At 42.9% G+C, this 17,444-nt stretch overlaps 2 protein-coding genes across 2 annotated transcripts in view; both read left to right on the forward strand.

The window, feature by feature from the left end:
* The window catches only part of gipc1 (GIPC PDZ domain containing family, member 1), a 10,147-nt gene extending 4,679 nt beyond the window's left edge, over positions 1 to 5,468 (forward strand). The window contains exons 5-7 of the mRNA XM_017455078.3: positions 33 to 142; positions 458 to 539; positions 2,069 to 5,468. Coding sequence (XP_017310567.1) covers positions 33 to 142; positions 458 to 539; positions 2,069 to 2,220 — 344 coding nt within the window. The 3' untranslated portion in view covers positions 2,221 to 5,468. The remainder of the gene's footprint in view (positions 1 to 32; positions 143 to 457; positions 540 to 2,068) is intronic.
* A 1,025-nt stretch (positions 5,469 to 6,493) lies between these two features.
* Positions 6,494 to 16,983, forward strand: trim35-12 (tripartite motif containing 35-12). The gene is made up of 6 exons (XM_017455081.2): positions 6,494 to 10,699; positions 14,405 to 14,500; positions 14,930 to 15,160; positions 15,630 to 15,652; positions 15,749 to 15,867; positions 16,284 to 16,983. The coding sequence occupies exons 1-6, from the start codon at positions 10,172 to 10,174 to the stop codon at positions 16,841 to 16,843; spliced, it is 1,557 nt and encodes a 518-aa protein (XP_017310570.1). The 5' UTR covers positions 6,494 to 10,171; the 3' UTR covers positions 16,844 to 16,983.
* Positions 16,984 to 17,444: the final 461 nt, after the last annotated feature.

Genomic DNA, 17,444 nt, shown 5'->3' on the forward strand with positions numbered 1-17,444 from the left:
TATTCACTCTTCGTGCTGATCTTCTTCCTCAGATATGATCGGCCAGCGGTCAGGGGGGAGAGCGGGGTCAGGCGTACAGCTGGGTACGGGCAGAGGGACATTACGACTGAGGTCTAAAGGACCAGCAACGGTGGAGGAACTGGTAAGACTTTTTTTTTTAAAAATCCATTTATCATACTTTTCAAAAATACTTACACATTAAAAAAAATAAAATAAAAATCTGTTTGTAGTCAACATCAAAAGATCTGTCCCTGTTGTTACTATAGAAACGACAGTGTATCAAATCAAGGGCATTCATTATAAAGCTGTGATTTTGTCAGAGCTGCTGTTCTAGAAAACTAATCCACGCCTGCTGACCAATCAGATTGGAGATTTCGACAGCGGCGTGTAGAAGAGTTTTAGATGGTCTTTATGTATTGTTTCTGTATTTAAGACGCACTTTTGGTTTTACTTCCAGCCCTCAGCGTTTGAGGAAAAGGCTATTGCGAAAGTTGATGATCTCCTGGAGAACTACATGGGTATACGAGACAGTGAGCTCGGTAATCACAACAGCTTCTTCTTCTTCTGCTGCTGCGGCTTCTTCTGCTTCTACTTCTTCTTCAGCTTCTGCTGCTTCTACTTCTTCTGCTGCTGCTTCTGCTTCTTCTCCTGCCTCTTCTACTTCTTCTCCTGCCTCTTCTACTACTTCTTCTTCTACTTCTTCTCCTGCCTCTTCTACTTCTTCTCCTGCCTCTTCTACTACTTCTTCTTCTACTTCTTCTCCTGCCTCTTCTACTTCTTCTCCTGATTCTTCTACTACTACTTCTTCTTCTTCTACTACTTCTCCTGATTCTTCTACTTCTTCTCCTGCCTCTTCTACTTCTTCTTCAGCTTCTTCTACTTCTTCTCCTGCCTCTTCTACTTCTTCTCCTGCCTCTTCTACTTCTTCTGCTGCTTCTTCTTCTTCTTCTCCTGCCTCTTCCACTACTTCTTCTTCTTCTTCTACTACTTCTCCTGATTCTTCTACTACTTCTTCTTCTACTTCTTCTCCTGCCTCTTCTGCTTCTTCTCCTGATTCTTCTACTACTTCTTCTTCTACTACTTCTTCTTCTTCTTCTTCTACTTCTTCTACTGCTTCTTCTACTTCTTCTCCTGCCTCTTCTACTTCTTCTCCTGCCTCTTCTACTTCTTCTCCTGCCTCTTCTACTTCTTCTCCTGCCTCTTCTACTTCTTCTCCTGCCTCTTCTACTTCTTCTCCTGATTCTTCTACTTCTTCTCCTGCCTCTTCTACTTCTTCTCCTGATTCTTCTACTACTACTACTTCTTCTTCTACTTCTTCTCCTGCCTCTTCTACTTCTTCTACTGCTTCTTCTCCTGATTCTTCTACTACTTCTTCTTCTTCTCCTACTTCTTCTCCTGCTTCTTCTCCTGCTTCTTCTAATTCTCCTGATTCTTCTACTTCTCCTGATTCTTCTACTTCTCCTGATTCTTCTACTTCTCCTGATTCTTCTACTTCTTCTGCTGCTTTTTCTTTTTCTTCTTCTGCCTTATCTTTTTCTTCGACTGCTGCTGCTTCTTGAATCAAATTTCTGGATTTGTGTGTAGTCGGGCTGTATCAGTAACTTCATGGTAAAGTAAAACATTAGGTTTTTATTATGAGATGAGAAAATATTTCATAAACAATTCAGTATCATCCTGAAAAATCACCATGGCTTTAGAAGAGTCTTAAATCTTCTCTCTGAGTCCCAGGTCAAAGTTTTCCCATAAAACTGCTACAGAGAGAGAAGTGTACATTCATTCCCATGTTGTTTTTATCCATATTACTTCTTTCCTGCTTCCCTCTTTCACTCCCTCCCTCACCATTCTCTTTCTTTTTCTTTTTTCCTTTCTGTCTTATTCTATTTCCTCTGCCTTCTCTCTCGCTCTCTCTCCACGTGTCTTTTTTCATTATATCCTCTTTCTTTCTTTCTTTCTAATTCTATTTCTCTACCCCCCCCCCCCCCCGCCTCTCTCTCTGTGTCTCTCTCCAACTCTCTCTCTCCATCTGTCACTCTCTCTCTCTCTCTCTCTCTCTCTCTCTCTCTCTCAGCTGCCACAATGGTGGAGTTGGGCAAAGACAAAAAGAACCCGGACGAGTTCGCGGAGGCTTTGGACGAGACGCTCGGCGACTTCGCTTTCCCGGACGAGTTTGTGTTTGACGTCTGGGGCGCCATCGGCGATGCCAAGGTGGGTCGGATTTGATCCCGAACGCGGCGGCGTGTATCGGACTGAAAGGGAGGTGGTGCTGCCACCGACGACATTGCTACTACAAACTACACTACAGAGTGAGTTTTACACACACAAACCTTCAGCTGTCTTTATTCTGGACATTCTCTGGGAGCGGGCTACAGTGTTCATGCAGAATAATGAACTGCAGCGCTGAGCCCGGTGTTGACTCCGGAAGGAACATTACACTCGCCCTTAAGACACTAATGTGGAATATCAGTGTCGAAATTTACCCCGGTTCTCTCTCAGATACCCCAGATAAAGGCTATGAAAAATTCCAATCTGCACGTTGCACGTGTAAATATCTCTCTCTCTCTCTCTCTCCCTCTCTCTCTCTCCCCCCCCTCTCTCTCTATCTATCTTCTCCCTCTCTCTCTATCTATCTTCTGTCTTTCTCCTCTCTCTATCTTCTCCCTCTCCCCCCCCCCTCTATCTATCTTCTCCCTCTCTCTCTATCTATCTTCTGTCTTTCTCCTCTCTCTATCTTCTCCCTCTCTCTCCCCCCCCTCTCTCTGTCTATCTTCTCCCTCTCTCTCTATCTATCTTCTGTCTTTCTCCTCTCTCTATCTTCTCCCTCTCTCTCCTCCCTCCCTCTCTCTCTCTATCTATCTTCTCCCACTCTCCTCTCTCTATCTTCTCCCTCTCTCTCTCTCTCCTCCCTCTCTCTCTCTATCTATCTTCTGTCTTTCTCATCTCTCTATCTTCTCTCTCCTTCTCTGTATCTTCTCCCTCTCTCTATATTCTTTCTCTCTCTTTATCTTCTCTCTCTCTCTCTTTATCTTCTATCTCTCTATCTTCTCCATCTCTCACTCTATCTTCTCTCTCTCTCTCTCTCTCTCTCTCTCTCTCTCTCTGACTCTTTATAAAACTGTGACGTTCACTTTGCACTGTTACACTGTATGAACTGTACTGCCACGCCATGTTCCAACACACACACTCACACACACACTCTCTCTCTCTCTCTCTCTCTCTCTCTCTCTCTGTCTGTCTGTCCTTGTGCATGTGCAGTTCAGTTCTGGACCACTTTGTGATGTAACACTACAGCGACTCCTTAAAGCATGTTTATCATGTTTTCGTATTCCTCACGTCTTCTCCTTTATATGATCATTTATTCCCTACACGTTCCTTAAGATAATCAGGTTTTCATACGTGTCCAAATGTGTGTCCAGTTACATTTAACACTTGTATTGTTTTAAATGTTTTTTTTTTTTTTTGGTTAGTATTTTTTTTTTTTTGGATGAGGAGGGGAATTACATGTGTCGCATGTATACTTGATGTCGTAAAACGACGTAGGACGTAGGCGAATGCAAGATCGATCAAACGAAATAAAAACCGCCGAGAGACGGCCGTCTCCTTCCGAACGCGGTGAAATAATCCTTGACGTTACTCATTTCCTCTAAATCTAAATTTGAAACGGCAAACTTTTATGCGTTTATTAATCGACTAGGCTTGGGTAAATAGCTCCAGTTCATTAATGTGATGGAAAGGGGTCGGTATGGGGTTCATTTTTACAGCGAAAACGTAAACAAAACGTTAACGTGTGCAAGCAAAATGGAGCTAAGATCGGAAGCAGATGTTGCGATTAGAAAGAGTGAGAATCGGATCGACCGAGCTAACAGTCAGGTTCTTTCTCTAAACACCGGTTCACAAATAGACGTTTAAGGTGGCGCTAGAAAAGTAGGCTTGTGCGATATAACGATATCATCATCCCTACACCATATTACACTTTGACACGATTCTCCAGAGACGTTCCTGAATATCGCCGATCATATTATATTATACTACCAGACCTGCCAGCCTTAACGCATATTGCGTAGGAGCTCCGCAGTTGAACTGTCTGGAAGCTCCGCCCCTTCCCCAGCGATCTCACGTTACTTTGACACGTACCACCTACCGAAACATTGTTGCAGACCAAATACACCCCTTCGTGGCATCGGTTTTCCCTAACGGCAGGATAACGCGCCCTGACACACTGCACAAATGGTTCAGGAGCGGTTTGAGGAACATGACAGAGTTCAAGGTGTTGACTCGGCCTCCGAATTCCCCAGATCTCGATCCGATCGAGCCTCTGTGAGACGTTCTGGACAAACGGGTCCGATCCATAGATGTTTTGTTTTGGAGGTTTAACCCCCCCCCCCCCCCCCTCCTCCCTCCCCGCCCCCTCCTTTACTGCGTATTAGTACCGAGTCGCCTAAAATCCCACCATCCGGCTGAGGTTTCGCGATCGCCGGAGCTCCTGAAATACGCACAGCCGACGATATCATAACGTCCATCCCGTACTCTCCTCAAACCTGAAGTGGTCGGACGTGCCCGTTTTCCCCATTCGCTCGAATCGCGTCCTCTATCGCGACGTTTTAAAAAGGAAGATTGCGCTTAAGAGGATAATCGGTATCGCACAAGCCTACTCGGAAGCAAAATGCAGAATCGGATGGATAAATAAATAAATAAATAAAGCGACGAGTGACGTTTCCATGGCGAGTTTAACGTCGTCGTCTCGTAATTTTTGCTCGCGAAATGAACTCCTTTAGCCAAACCCAAGAATGAACTTCCTGTTTCCAGATGGACGCATTTCTCATTCGCATTTCAGCAAGCGGGTTCGCGTAAGCAAAGAATCGAGGAAGACGTAGAGGAACGCTCTAAACCGCAGTCTGATGCCAAACCAAGGATCAGTGTTAAACTGTTATTCATGCAATATTTCAAGTGTGATGCTGCATTTTGTCTCAGTAATATTCAGTTTTCCACGTAAGCCGATATTATTCAAGTATTGTTCGAGGAGGAGGAGGAGGAGGATGATGATGATGACGTGGGTTGAAAGGTCACTGCCTCTTAAAGCAACCAGCTAGCAAGCGTTCAGTTCATTCCATCTCATTGTTGAGGTTAAGGACAGGGCTCTTGTTGTTCATGTGTTTATGTACCACACTGTTCTTGTCCGTATTTAGCTGGATTTTTAGTTGTTTTTTTTTTTTAAATGTTTTGCTTTTTATCGTTCTGTTATTGACTCTCTTGTCTTCTTGGCTTATTTCACTGTATTATAGATCAAATGTCGTTTTTAAAGAAAAGATCAATGCTGTTACAAACACAAACACTGATGTTACACTGTTTAAACGTCCCGACGTGCTGTCGAAGTGCAATCGGAGAGCGCATCCAGGAGCTGGAATGTCGTTTCACATGTTTACTCGCTACACCCATTTCTCAGCTTCATTAAAACAAACCATCTAATTTGACTCGCTTGACTCCGTTTGTGTTCTCTCTCCTTTTTTTTTTTGTATTTCTGGCCGTGTATTTCTCAAACACGGTTCTGTGTAAATGAGAAGGTCGACGACGTCGAGCGGCAAATCCGGGTAGGCTCGAGTAAATTTTCTCAGGATCGAGCTTAAAGCCCGCGTTGCGTTTTGTCCCGCGACGAAGTTTCTGATCAGCCGTGTGTGGCGTTTAGAAATGAAAGAAGATCTTAGCTTTACAGTATCAAGAAATATGATCACGCGTCTTAATCGTGGCATGTTGGATCTCTAATCCCCTCTTTCTACTACGGCAAAACCACCGGCTCGACCTACTCGCAAACGTAAGGTTGACTTCGTTCAAAAGACATCATTCAGTCCGATCTTCTGACGATATCTCGGACTCGTAACGACACCTGAACACGATGAAATTAAACTTGGATATATATATATATATGTATGTATGTATGTATGTTTTTACATGGTTTAATGTCGTTCTGTGGGATGCTCAGTTTTTATTACACACTACCGGTCAAAAGTTTGTGGACACGCGACTGAAACGTTTCTCATGATGTTAGAAACCTTTTGACCTGAAGGTGCGTGATCAAACGTGTGAAATCCGTGTCGTAGGCAAAAATATAATCGTGCCGACGTGTTCGTTTCTTTCATTAGAAAACTAACGTTATTTACAAAATAAATATTTATTTTTTAAACGGACGACTCGGAGCGAGATGTTCCCGAAAAGCAGCCGATAAGAGTCCGGCGTCGGTGTGGACTCCTTTAAAACCGTTTAAAAAGCATCTCGGGGAAATTCCTCAAGAAATCGGTCGAGAAAACGCCAAGAATACATTTCTGAAATTATAGGCGAAAATGGCGTCGACTTTGAAGATGCTAAAATATTCAATTGTTTTGATTTATGTTGGATTTTCTATCACAAGATAATTCCCATAATTCAATTTGTGTTACCCCAGAGTTTTGATGATTTTATTATTATTCTAAAATGTTGAGAATGAGTGTGTCTAAACTGGTAGTGTGTGTGTGTGTGTGTGTGTTTGTGCGTGTATAATAATGATATATTCCCGACTTGTTTTGATAGCTCTTTGTTCTTCATGGTGCAGTTTGTGCAGGTACGGTATGTTCTCTAATAAGCTGTGAGTTCTTCCAGGAACAGGTGAGTTTATATCGAGGTCACGTGACACTTTAAATTGCACACCGGACGACGCCGTCCGACCAATCACGTGTCCGCATCGGATCTAATTGAATTGATTCTGATCCAATCACAACTTTTACAGTTTCATTTGTGAAGAAGTTTCCATCCGTTACAGTACCAGGTTGGGTCGCTACAGAACGTGGGAATGTTCAAGGGGGGTGAATACTTATGCACGCCACTGCATCTTGTATGGTGTACGGATTTTGGGTACTACCATCTGACGCCCATAAGAGACAAACCCGGTGCAATATCGGTGGGGTTTTTTTTATTGTGTCTCAGTTGATGCGGAATTAAGACCGGTCATCGTCTGGCCAATCTTAATGAACTGTATTTCCGAAGGAAAGGGAGATAATCAGCCTCTGGGTTTAGTCACACGGGTATACAGCTCGGCTAACGCCTGCACGTTTTCTTCAATACCTGCATTTAATATGTTTCATCAACATCATTTCTGAGAACGCACTGAGAATGTTATTGTTACTTTCACCGCAGCCACAGTTCAGCTCGCACACAGCAGAGACCATTCGGGGCGAGCTGATATGAGCAGAGACAGCCCTCTGCTTCGAACCCGAACAGAGTGGCTCATAACACTCAGCATGTCGGCTGTATTACCCAAGTCCTGCCCCTCAGTAAACAGCTTTAAATCCACAACGGTCCAAAAGAGCTTTTCCGATATTCCTGATTGTCCTTTTAAATTTAAATAAAAAATAAAGAAAGAAACCGTCGGACCAGGAGCGCGTACGTCCTACCTTGTACAGAAATATGGAGAAAATAAAATCAGACCTTGTGAGCTTAATCTAGTCGATCCACTTCGACCAAATCTGATGAATTTTTTTCCTTTTCCGAATGCTCCCTGAGGCGGTACTTGCAAATAATACTTTGAGTAATAACTTTGCGTTGTTGTCGTGGGTAAAGGTGAAAGAAATTCCTTACTAGCAGACACGTGAAGGTTTCGCACTAAAATCGACTGGTATTCGTAGCTGTTCGTGATTCCTTCCACCTTGATAAAAAGCCCAAGGTCTGGTTGGAGAAAAGCAGCCCTGAAGCACGATGCTGCCACCACCATGCTTCACCGTGGGGATGCTGTTCTTTCGGTGACCTTTTGGAAGTATGGAATTATTATACCTTTCGGAATTGGTCTCGTCAGACCGTAACACATTTTTGACACGTTTTGGGGTGATTTATTTTGGGCTTGGATGTTTTTTTGTGAGAAAGGGAATCTGTCTAGCCCCCCCCCCCCCCCACCCCCACTCCATAGTCTAGACATGTGAAGAATACGAGCGATTGTCGTCACGTTCCGGGAGTAATCAGTTCTTCTCAGATGTTCCTGCAGCTCCTTTAATGCTGGTCTCTCGGAAGCCTCCCTGGTAAGATTTTGTCTCGCCCTCTTGTAAATTCTGGAGGGACGTCCTGTTCTTGGAGATGTCACCGTGACGACCATTTTTACCCCCCCCCCCCCCCCCCCCTATTTGTCGATGACCTTTACAGTGTTTCATGGTAAATTGAATGTTTCTATACCCCTCTCCTGGTCGATATCTTTCGACAAGCAAGATACCGTGCATGCTTTGTAAGCTCGTTTGTGGACCATCGCTTCAGAGGTCGGATGAAACCAAGACGATGTGAAGAAAATCCCACAGCTGGTCTTTATTTGTGGCGAGTCAGAATCATTTCTTTGGTGACGGCTGTATGATGATTGCTTTTGACCACGAGATTGAACGTGATTTGGATCATTCTGAACACAGCCACGGTGCACATTTATGCGACCGGGTTATTTCAGCTTTGTTATTTTTCCCTGAAACGTTTCTGATTGTTTTTGCCTTAATGTTTGGGTGGGAAAAGTTTCTTTCTTTTTTTTTTTACATCACAAAAACCTGCCATTTCAACAAGGGTGTGTAGACTTTTCTCAATCCGTTGTGTATATATCCTGTATTATATCCGTCTATTTATTAAGGATGGGTGGTTTCGGTCTGGTTTTAGTCATTTTCCTGTCATTTCCATTTCGCTCACTGCGTTCCTACGTGTGAATGGAACGTCACCACTTTTATCACGTTTACAGCTAATGCCTTTCCTAAAATGGCTTCCAAATTCCTGTGTATAGGAAGCAAGAGGTGTGTATTTCCAGAAAACATGCTGGCAGGTCACCTCATTTAGCTCACAGTTTCTCCAACATCCCTTACATCCTGTCGTGTTTTCTACAGTATTTTTCTCTCCGCATGGCTGAACAAGTTGATTTTTTTTTTTTTTAATTCTAATTGCCATATTTTATCCTAGTCCTCTTCTGTAACAACAATATTATCCCTCCTCTACCCATTTAATATTCAGTGTACTTTAGAAGGATCATAAAAATAGCATTTAGTTGTTTTTTTTCATTTAGTCCCGCCCTGAATAATCTATTTCACATAACAGATGTTTACATCTAGTCCACAAGACACAATAATAACTGAATTCATACAAACGAACCGGTTCAGAAGTTTACACACGCTCCATTATTAATCCCGTGCGTCGTGACCCGGATGATCCACGACACGATGTGTTTATGTTCTGTGAGAATTCTTCCTGAGTCCCTTGTTTATCGTGAGCAGTTAAACTGCCCGCTGTTCTTCAGAAAAATCCTCCAGGTCCTGCACGTTCTTTACTTTTCCGGCATCTTCTGCATATTCGACTCCTTTCCAACAGACTATACGATGTCCAGATCCGTCTTTCCACACCGAGGACGACCGAGGGACTCGTACACGACTATCACGAAAGGTGCACACGCTCACCGACGCTCGAGAAGACGACACGATGGATCAAGAGCCAGGGGGAGGGGGTGTAAACTTTTGAACAGGTTGATCGCAGGATGTAAATTGTTACTTTGTTTAAAGATCGCATATTTTTCATTTAGTACCGCCCTTCGGACGCTAAATACGATATTTACGTGTCTCCCAGTAGTAACAAAATGATACCGATGGCGTTAATAAACTCGGTACAGGCCCATGGAGTGTCTTTTTCTGTTATTTTATTCTTAATTCATTTATTATCCCCGTGCTGGGAAATGTTTAGAAGGATTTTTAGACTGCTGGATATTTTAGTAGGTTTTGACGCCTACTGAAGTTACAGGATCCGAATCATAATTTGGCTGGAACTTGCGTGGTCACCCGGCGTCACCGTATTCGAATATATCTATTTTTCACGTCTCGGTCCCTCGTCACTATATTTGTCTATAATCACGTATTTATAAAGTCATATACCCTGATCAAAGAGCAGCCGTGCCTGCTATAGTCAACACCGGCCGAGTCTCCAAAACAGTGCTGTTTACAGCAAACATCTCGCCGATCTGTCAAGCGCCAGTTACACTCCCTCAGACTGACGCAAGACAGCTCATGGTCAGTCGAACAGTGGGTCTATAAAAGGCAGATATTCGCGGGAAGGGTCACGTTTTACTCGTTCCTCCGGTGTGTTATACGGGTTTTGCGGACAAGCCGGAGTGAGTTTTGTGATTTACGGCCCAGACTAGTGAGCGATGCCTTTACGGTCGAGAGCGTCTTCTCAGCCCGGGAGAGGCGGTGTGCTCCTGAACCCCAGAGTGACGGAGATTCTGCGTCCACGAGCGCTGTCCTCGAGCTCCCGCTCGGCCGTGGAGGACCAGCTGTCGTGTCCCGTGTGCTGCGAGATCTTCGCCGACCCCGTGGTCCTGCGCTGCAGCCACAGCTTCTGTCGCACCTGCCTGAACCAGTTCTGGAGCAAGAAGACACCCAAGCGCGAGTGTCCCGTGTGCAGGAGGAGGTGCTCGCTCACCGAGCCCACCGTCAGCCTCGTGCTGAAGAACGTGTGTGAAACGCTGGTGCAGGAGCAGAAAGGACTGACCACCTCTCCGCCCTCGTCACCCGGCACCGGCGCCAGGCGGTTAGACCTGTGTCCTACCCACAGAGAGCCGCTCAAACTCTTCTGCCATGACGACGAGGAGCTGCTGTGCTGCGTGTGTCACACCTCCAAGAAGCATCAAGGCCATCGCGTGTGTCCCATGGAGGAAGCGGCACACGACCTTAAGGTGAGTCTTCGTTGTGCAACCGAAATTAGCCTCTGACATTAGCAACCCCCTACAACGCCGACCTTTATTCTGATGTGAGGAACAACAGGACATGCCAACACTGTTAATGTCAGCTGTGCAAACGGATATAAATCCCACAGCAGACTATCAGACTAGTAAAAGGCCAGGCTTTATGTTTGGGCAACTACAGGCATGACATTTTAATTAGTAAATAAATAAATAAATAAATAAAACTCCTGCATGTAAAGCATGCACAAGAGCCCGTATTATTATATCGTTTTATTTCACTCATCTGTCTCAGATGAAATTTTTTTGGGGGGGCGGGACTAATCAAGGGAGAAATAAAGTGCGAAATAAGCAAGAAAGTAAAGAAAAATGAAACCAACCTTGTCTTTAAATGTACAAATACATAAATACATTTGATCAAAATGAAGTTTACGAAATGAAAAGGTTTTGTAAAGAATAAAACACTCCATGTCATGCTGTTAGAGGAAAATAATCAACAACGGGATGGTGCGATGAAGCGCCGTTATTGTTATGACCCTGAAGTTGCTTATTTTCCTTAAACTTCACATCCTGGTTTTTAGAAAAATAGCCATAACTTTTTGAACTGTTTGTCACAGACTCAAGTGTCTTATATCTGTGGAATCATTTGGACCAGACGAACAAAACGTATATGATTTCCACCTATAAAGTTGTGTTTTTTGGCATAAGCATGTCAAATTTGGTGAAGATATCTCATTTCGTTCAGGAGTTATAGCCATTTACGTAAAAGTGGCCATGCCTACTTCCTGTGTTTTCACATACTATAGCTACCTCGAGTCGAAACTTTTTTTTGAACGATTTTGATAAGGAGGCGCCATAGAATCGTTTGGCACTGATTTGGTCCCGATCAGATGAAAAACCTAGCTCTAGTTCACAAAAGTTTGTTTTACAAAAAAATCCGAGATGGTGGAAAATTTTTATAGGCGGAAATGACATAATACATTTTGTTCGTCTGGTCCCAAGGATTCCGTAGATATAAGACACTTGAGTCTGTGACAAACGGTTCAAAAGTTATGGCCATTATAAACATGCTCACTATAGCGCCACCGTCTGGCCAAAAAAACATAAAATTGTCTGTAACTATGGAACGGTCGATCCGATTGACTTAAAAATTTGCATACAGCGTCTTTGTCTCAGGTGCCATCATCGTCTATGTGGACATTTATGTATGCTGAAAAACATGGCTGTCACCGGCCAATCAGTTTTCAGCAGCTATTAGACAAGGTTAACAATTACCGATCGGAATGAAACTTGGTGGACCTATTTGACTCTTGATCAAAGAGGTTTGTGTAAAGTCTTTTGTTTTGTTTTTTTTAAATTGGCCACTAAGTGGCGCTATCATGATTTTTGTAGGAGTTAACGGTTGTATATAACGCAGGGTTATGAAAAAACACTAGTAATACATATCATATGATAGGGCTTCTGGTTCTAAACAACTTATGCCTCATGAAGAACTGGTGTCTGTCAAAGCGTTCGTTAAATATTTCAGATAATGTTAAAAACCTACTTTTGCGAACTAGTTGTAGGATTTTTGTTTAACTGAAATAAAACTATAGCAGGACAACTTCCTAGATCAACAGTTATCAAAAAAGTTTAACTTTTTGATTTACGCTCACAAGGGCATATCAAAACGTTTGATGTGGGCGTGGCCACTTTTACTTAAATGGCTATAATTATGTAACGGAATGACATATTTTCATCAAACTTGGTATACTTATGTAAGGCCTCCGTCTGATCTCACCTGACAAAAAATGGAGGCGTTTGGCCACTTGGTGGCGCTATACGAGTAAAAAAAATATATAAACATGAAAGTGGCTGGCTAAAATGGTGTGTAAAGGATTCCAGTGTTTCAGACATACACATTATTTGTATCATACATTACATCTAATTCTGAACAACTTTGCCTCTAGGACCAGTGCTGTCAATCAAATCCTTCATTAAATATTTGAGATTATTTTAAAAACCTAGTTTTGCGAACTAGCCCGAGGTCAACTGAAATAATCCTATTGCAGGACAATTCTTAGATCAATAATCATCAAAAAGAACTTTTGATTGAGCCTTGCAAGGGCACATCAAAACGTTAGAAGTGCGCGTGGGCTCAAACTGAGGACCGAAGAATTACTGAGTGTGACCAGTTGGTGGCGCTACAACAGAACAAAACATAAAATTGGCAGTAAATGTACAACCGTTGGTCCAATAGACTTGATAAATAATTCTTGCAAGAATTGTCCTTGTCCGAGGTCCAATCGGTGTATACGAGGACAAAGGTAAATCCTGAAAAACATGGCCGCCCTTGGTCAATCAACGTTCAGCGGCTATTAGACAAGCTTAATGAAGGCCGATATTTCTTAAAATGGTCTTGTTTTTTTTTTCTTTGACTTAGGTACTTCTAGGATTGCGCAATATTAAGTAATATTTTTTAACGTCTTTAAGGGCCCTAAACGGCTTGAACCCCGATAGAAACGATGGCGTGTTAAAACGAGCGTGCGAATATGAACCTGTGATGTGCAGCTGCACTACTGTCAGAGCCGCTGTTCTAGAAAATTAATCAACACCTTCTGACCAATCAGAATCCAGAAAATTGAGAATGCAGTCTGCATGCGTTCAGCATGCGGTGTGTGTGTGTGTGTGTGTGTGTGTGTGTATCCATCCCCCATAATTCCATTCCAGCACAGTGTTTTCACAACAAGCTGGAATGTTTAACACAAAACATTGCGGAACACGCTGGAGGTAAAACAGTTTACAGGAGATCTTGTTGCTGTGTAATCACAGCATTAATGTTAGAACAGCTGATTACATTCCGCTTCATGTTGGAGTTTTAAAACGCAATCTGTACCTTAATCCTAGATACAAAATAGATCTTTTGCCGCCGAAATGAAGAACCCGTAACTGTCCGAAGAACCCTTGAGGAGATCTTTTGGATGTTCGTACTGTGTATGTGGTAATAGTTAAAGGGGTCATGATGTGAGAAATCAAATTTTCCTTGATTTTGATTTTCCGACATGTAAGAGGTGGTTGTACCGTTAAAACGTCCTCCTCAGTACAAAAAGAAGAGCATTTATTTAACCAAGCCCCAGAAACGGCTCGTTTTGGATCTGGCGGGATTTGTGAGGTCACGCGGGTAAATTCGTCTGCATGTGACTTTTAAATCATCTCACCGTTGGCCCCGCCCACTGGTGCTCAGTCGCTGAAAACAGTTCCGCACATGTTATGGCAGGGGGCGTTGATTTTAATTAATTCATAGGCGGAGATGTTAGCCGGTCGTAGCCGGATAGAAGTTAAAAAAAAAATAGAAAACAATTTCCGATTGGGATAAATTGGGCTCATAAAAGGGCAAGGCGGGCATTTTTAATTTCACCAAAAGCGCTCCAGGAAGTTGATTCGACTCGGCAGTTCATCTTGCCAATCCACCCTCTGAAACAATATTCAACGTTACTTTGGCATAACAGTCTCTCAGCACTACCACCGAGTGGTTCGGAGGTGAATTGCGCCGAACGTTTTCCTAGAAGATGTCCTCACATGAAAGCGTTTAATATTTAATACCGTATTGCTGTTTTAAAGCAATATTTTCTTTTTATATTAAACTTTTTTATTTATTTATTTTTTGCTCTCGTGGTTGAGAGTTCAGTTGCTTAGTTGTTTTTCTCCGCTCTTCTTTAGGCGGCGTTAAAGATGGAGCTGGTGCCGACGAAGAAACGTCTCGGTCGGCTTTACGAGGCCAAGCAGGAGGGCGACGACATCACCGTACACATCAAGGTAACAACGACCTCCAGACAGAACTTTCCAGAGCTAAAGCCAGGTTTCAAAGAGCTGGTTGTGAACAGAAAGCGAAACAACTGCAACTATTTAACAGGAATTTGCAACTTAATTGCTGTTTGTCAGAATTTCTGAGGGCATTTTCGGCAAAATACAGCGATGTAAGGATCGCCTACACGGTAATTATAAACCTTTTCTAGGATTTGTGTAAGGATTCCTGAACAAGTCGAAATGAATCAACCGAGAAACGCCTTTTTTTCGAGGTTCAAAGACCAAAAAAGTCAAAACTCTACACGGAACGCTCCGGATCCTGACACGTCCTCGGAATTTAAGTGGTTTGAACACAACCGCTGATTAGAAAGATCATCGATCGCTCGTACGAATAAAAAGACAGAATCTCACGGGTATGTTTTTTTTTTTTTGTGACAGAACCAAAGGCAGCAGGCGGAGCAACAGATCAGAGAGGAATTTGCCGAGATCAGAGAGTTCCTGGAGAAACAGGAGGTGGCGAGGATCGCTCTCCTGGCTGAGGAAGAGGAGGAGAAGTTGCATCTAATGAAGAGAAACACCGACAAGCTCTCGCGGGATATTCTGATGTTCTCTCACGCCGTCAGAACCGTAGACGACGAAATCGCCAACAGCGACTCTGTGTTCCTGCAGGTGTGGGAAGTTTTCTTCAGAAATAAACACACTATCCGTAAACTTTATTATTTATGTATTTTTAGTGAAGACATTTTTTCTCTTTAGAATATAACTAGCTTTTCCTCACTTATTATTATTATTATTATTATTATTATTATTATTATTAGGTGGCCAAGCATATAGTGCTTAACACCCACTTGTATTTGGTAGGATTTTCTTCTTATTATTATTTTTTAAAAAGTTTTTACTTCATATATATTTTTATATTTTCATTTTTCCTGTCACTTGTTTTATTTTCTATTACTATATATTTTTTTTATCACTTTTAAGTTTTTTTTTTCTTCTTCTTCACATTTTAAATGTAGAAATGTTTTTTAAAAAAAACAGTTTTTAATTATAATTATTAATGTTGTCTTTTTGTTGAAGTTTTTATTCATTGACTGTGAACTGTGAAAGAATAATTCTGATGCTTAACTTTCCTTTGTAGCACTACAAGAATATAAAAAAGAGGTTAGTTTGTGCCCGACCGATACCTTTGTCCATAATCATCCTCCGTTTAATGATAAGACTACAGCATCTACATAGTGAATCTGTTGTGATTTGCAGGACACGCTTAACCTTTACTGAACCGGAGAAAGTTCCAGCTGCTCTCATCAACGTGGCGAAACACGTGAGCTCTCTGAAGTTCAGCTTGTGGGAGAAGATGCAGGCCTTGGTGGAATACAGTAAGCTTCTCCACGCACTCGCAGGCTCACGCCTTCATAGCTCAGCTATTACAGACAAAATAATCAGCTTGAAGATGGAGACGGTTCATATATAAGATTATACCACAGCGCTGTTGGATTCTCGATTCTGATTGGTTCCTATAACAGGGCAAATTGTACGTCGTGATAGGAACTAACTTGTATCGTGGACGTCCGTTTGACATGAAACGTAACTGTAAATGGATAAAAAGTATGGAGCAAGATATTGTTCATGTGCTAAGGTTATGTTGGATGTCTTAATCCATTTTATTGCTAGAGGCCTAAACCTGGGTGAATGGGGAAATTTGTGGATAAGTAGCGAACAGGACGTTATAGTAGGTAAGAGTTTCTAAGTCTCGTCACGTTATAACGATCACGTCCCTCGTTCCATTTCTTAGCTCCCGTGACTCTGGACGCCAACACGGCCTACCCCTGCCTGAAGCTGAGCAAAAACCTGACCCAGGTCAGCAACAGCGGCATGATGCAGAAGCTTCCCGACAACCCCGAGCGCTTCGACCACTTTGTCTTCGTGCTTGGGTCCGAGGGCTTCGACTCGGGGCGCCACGCCTGGGAGGTGGAGGTGAAGGACAACGACGACTGGGTCATCGGCATGGTGAGGGAGTCCATAGCCAGGAAGGGGAAAGTCTCGGGCGGTCCAGAGGCGGGTTTCTGGACCATCGCGCTGTCGGACGGCCTTTACACGGCCATGACGTCTCCGCCCACGCAGCTGAAGCTGAGCGGCCATCTTGAGAGAGTCAGGGTGAAGCTGGACTACGAGGCCGGGGAGGTGAGCTTCTCCAACCCCCTGGACCTGACACCCATCTACACCTTCAAAGAACGCTTCACCAAGAGAATGTTCCCTTTCTTTTGCCCCGGTGCCAACATAAACGGCAGCAACCCGGGTCCTCTGAAGATCTGCCCGGTTAAAGTAGCCGTGTGGAACAGCGCCATCTGGTAACGGGGGGTTCAGGTTGTTCTGCTAAACATCAAATTCATGTGTTTGATCTGCTGTACATTGTAATCAGACTCAAAGTAATCGGAGTGCTCTGGAAATAATATCATGTGAGTAATAACCAATAAACAATTACTTGTAAGGGCTCAAGTGTCTTTTATAATGACTTTCCACAACGAGAGGATAAAATGTCACTTGGTTGTTAACCGCGTTAGCCTTCTAGCGCTAATGCAGAAGAATCAAATTATTTTAGTTCCTCAAAGTCTGCCTCATGCCTGTTCACGTCTGTAAAAGTATAAATACAAGAAGGAAATGGTAAAAATAATAATAATTTTTATAACCCACATGCTATCATTATCTGAAGTAATTCCAAAGCGTTCAGTCACACGGGCAGCTAGCTAGCGCGAAATCTATCTGGTTTTTAACTACCGAGTTAAATACAGTAGCTTTATTTCTGGTCAGTAAGCTTTTATTTTATTTATTATTTAATTGTAATTGTACAGTTGCTTCTCGATTCTGATTGGTCAGAAGCTGTTGATGAAATTTTTGACCGTAAAGTTCATATCGACGCGCTCGTTCTGATGTGCCAACGTTTCTATAGTAACGG

This window comes from Ictalurus punctatus, chromosome 24, assembly GCF_001660625.3.
Source record: "Ictalurus punctatus breed USDA103 chromosome 24, Coco_2.0, whole genome shotgun sequence".
NCBI lineage: Eukaryota > Metazoa > Chordata > Actinopteri > Siluriformes > Ictaluridae > Ictalurus > Ictalurus punctatus.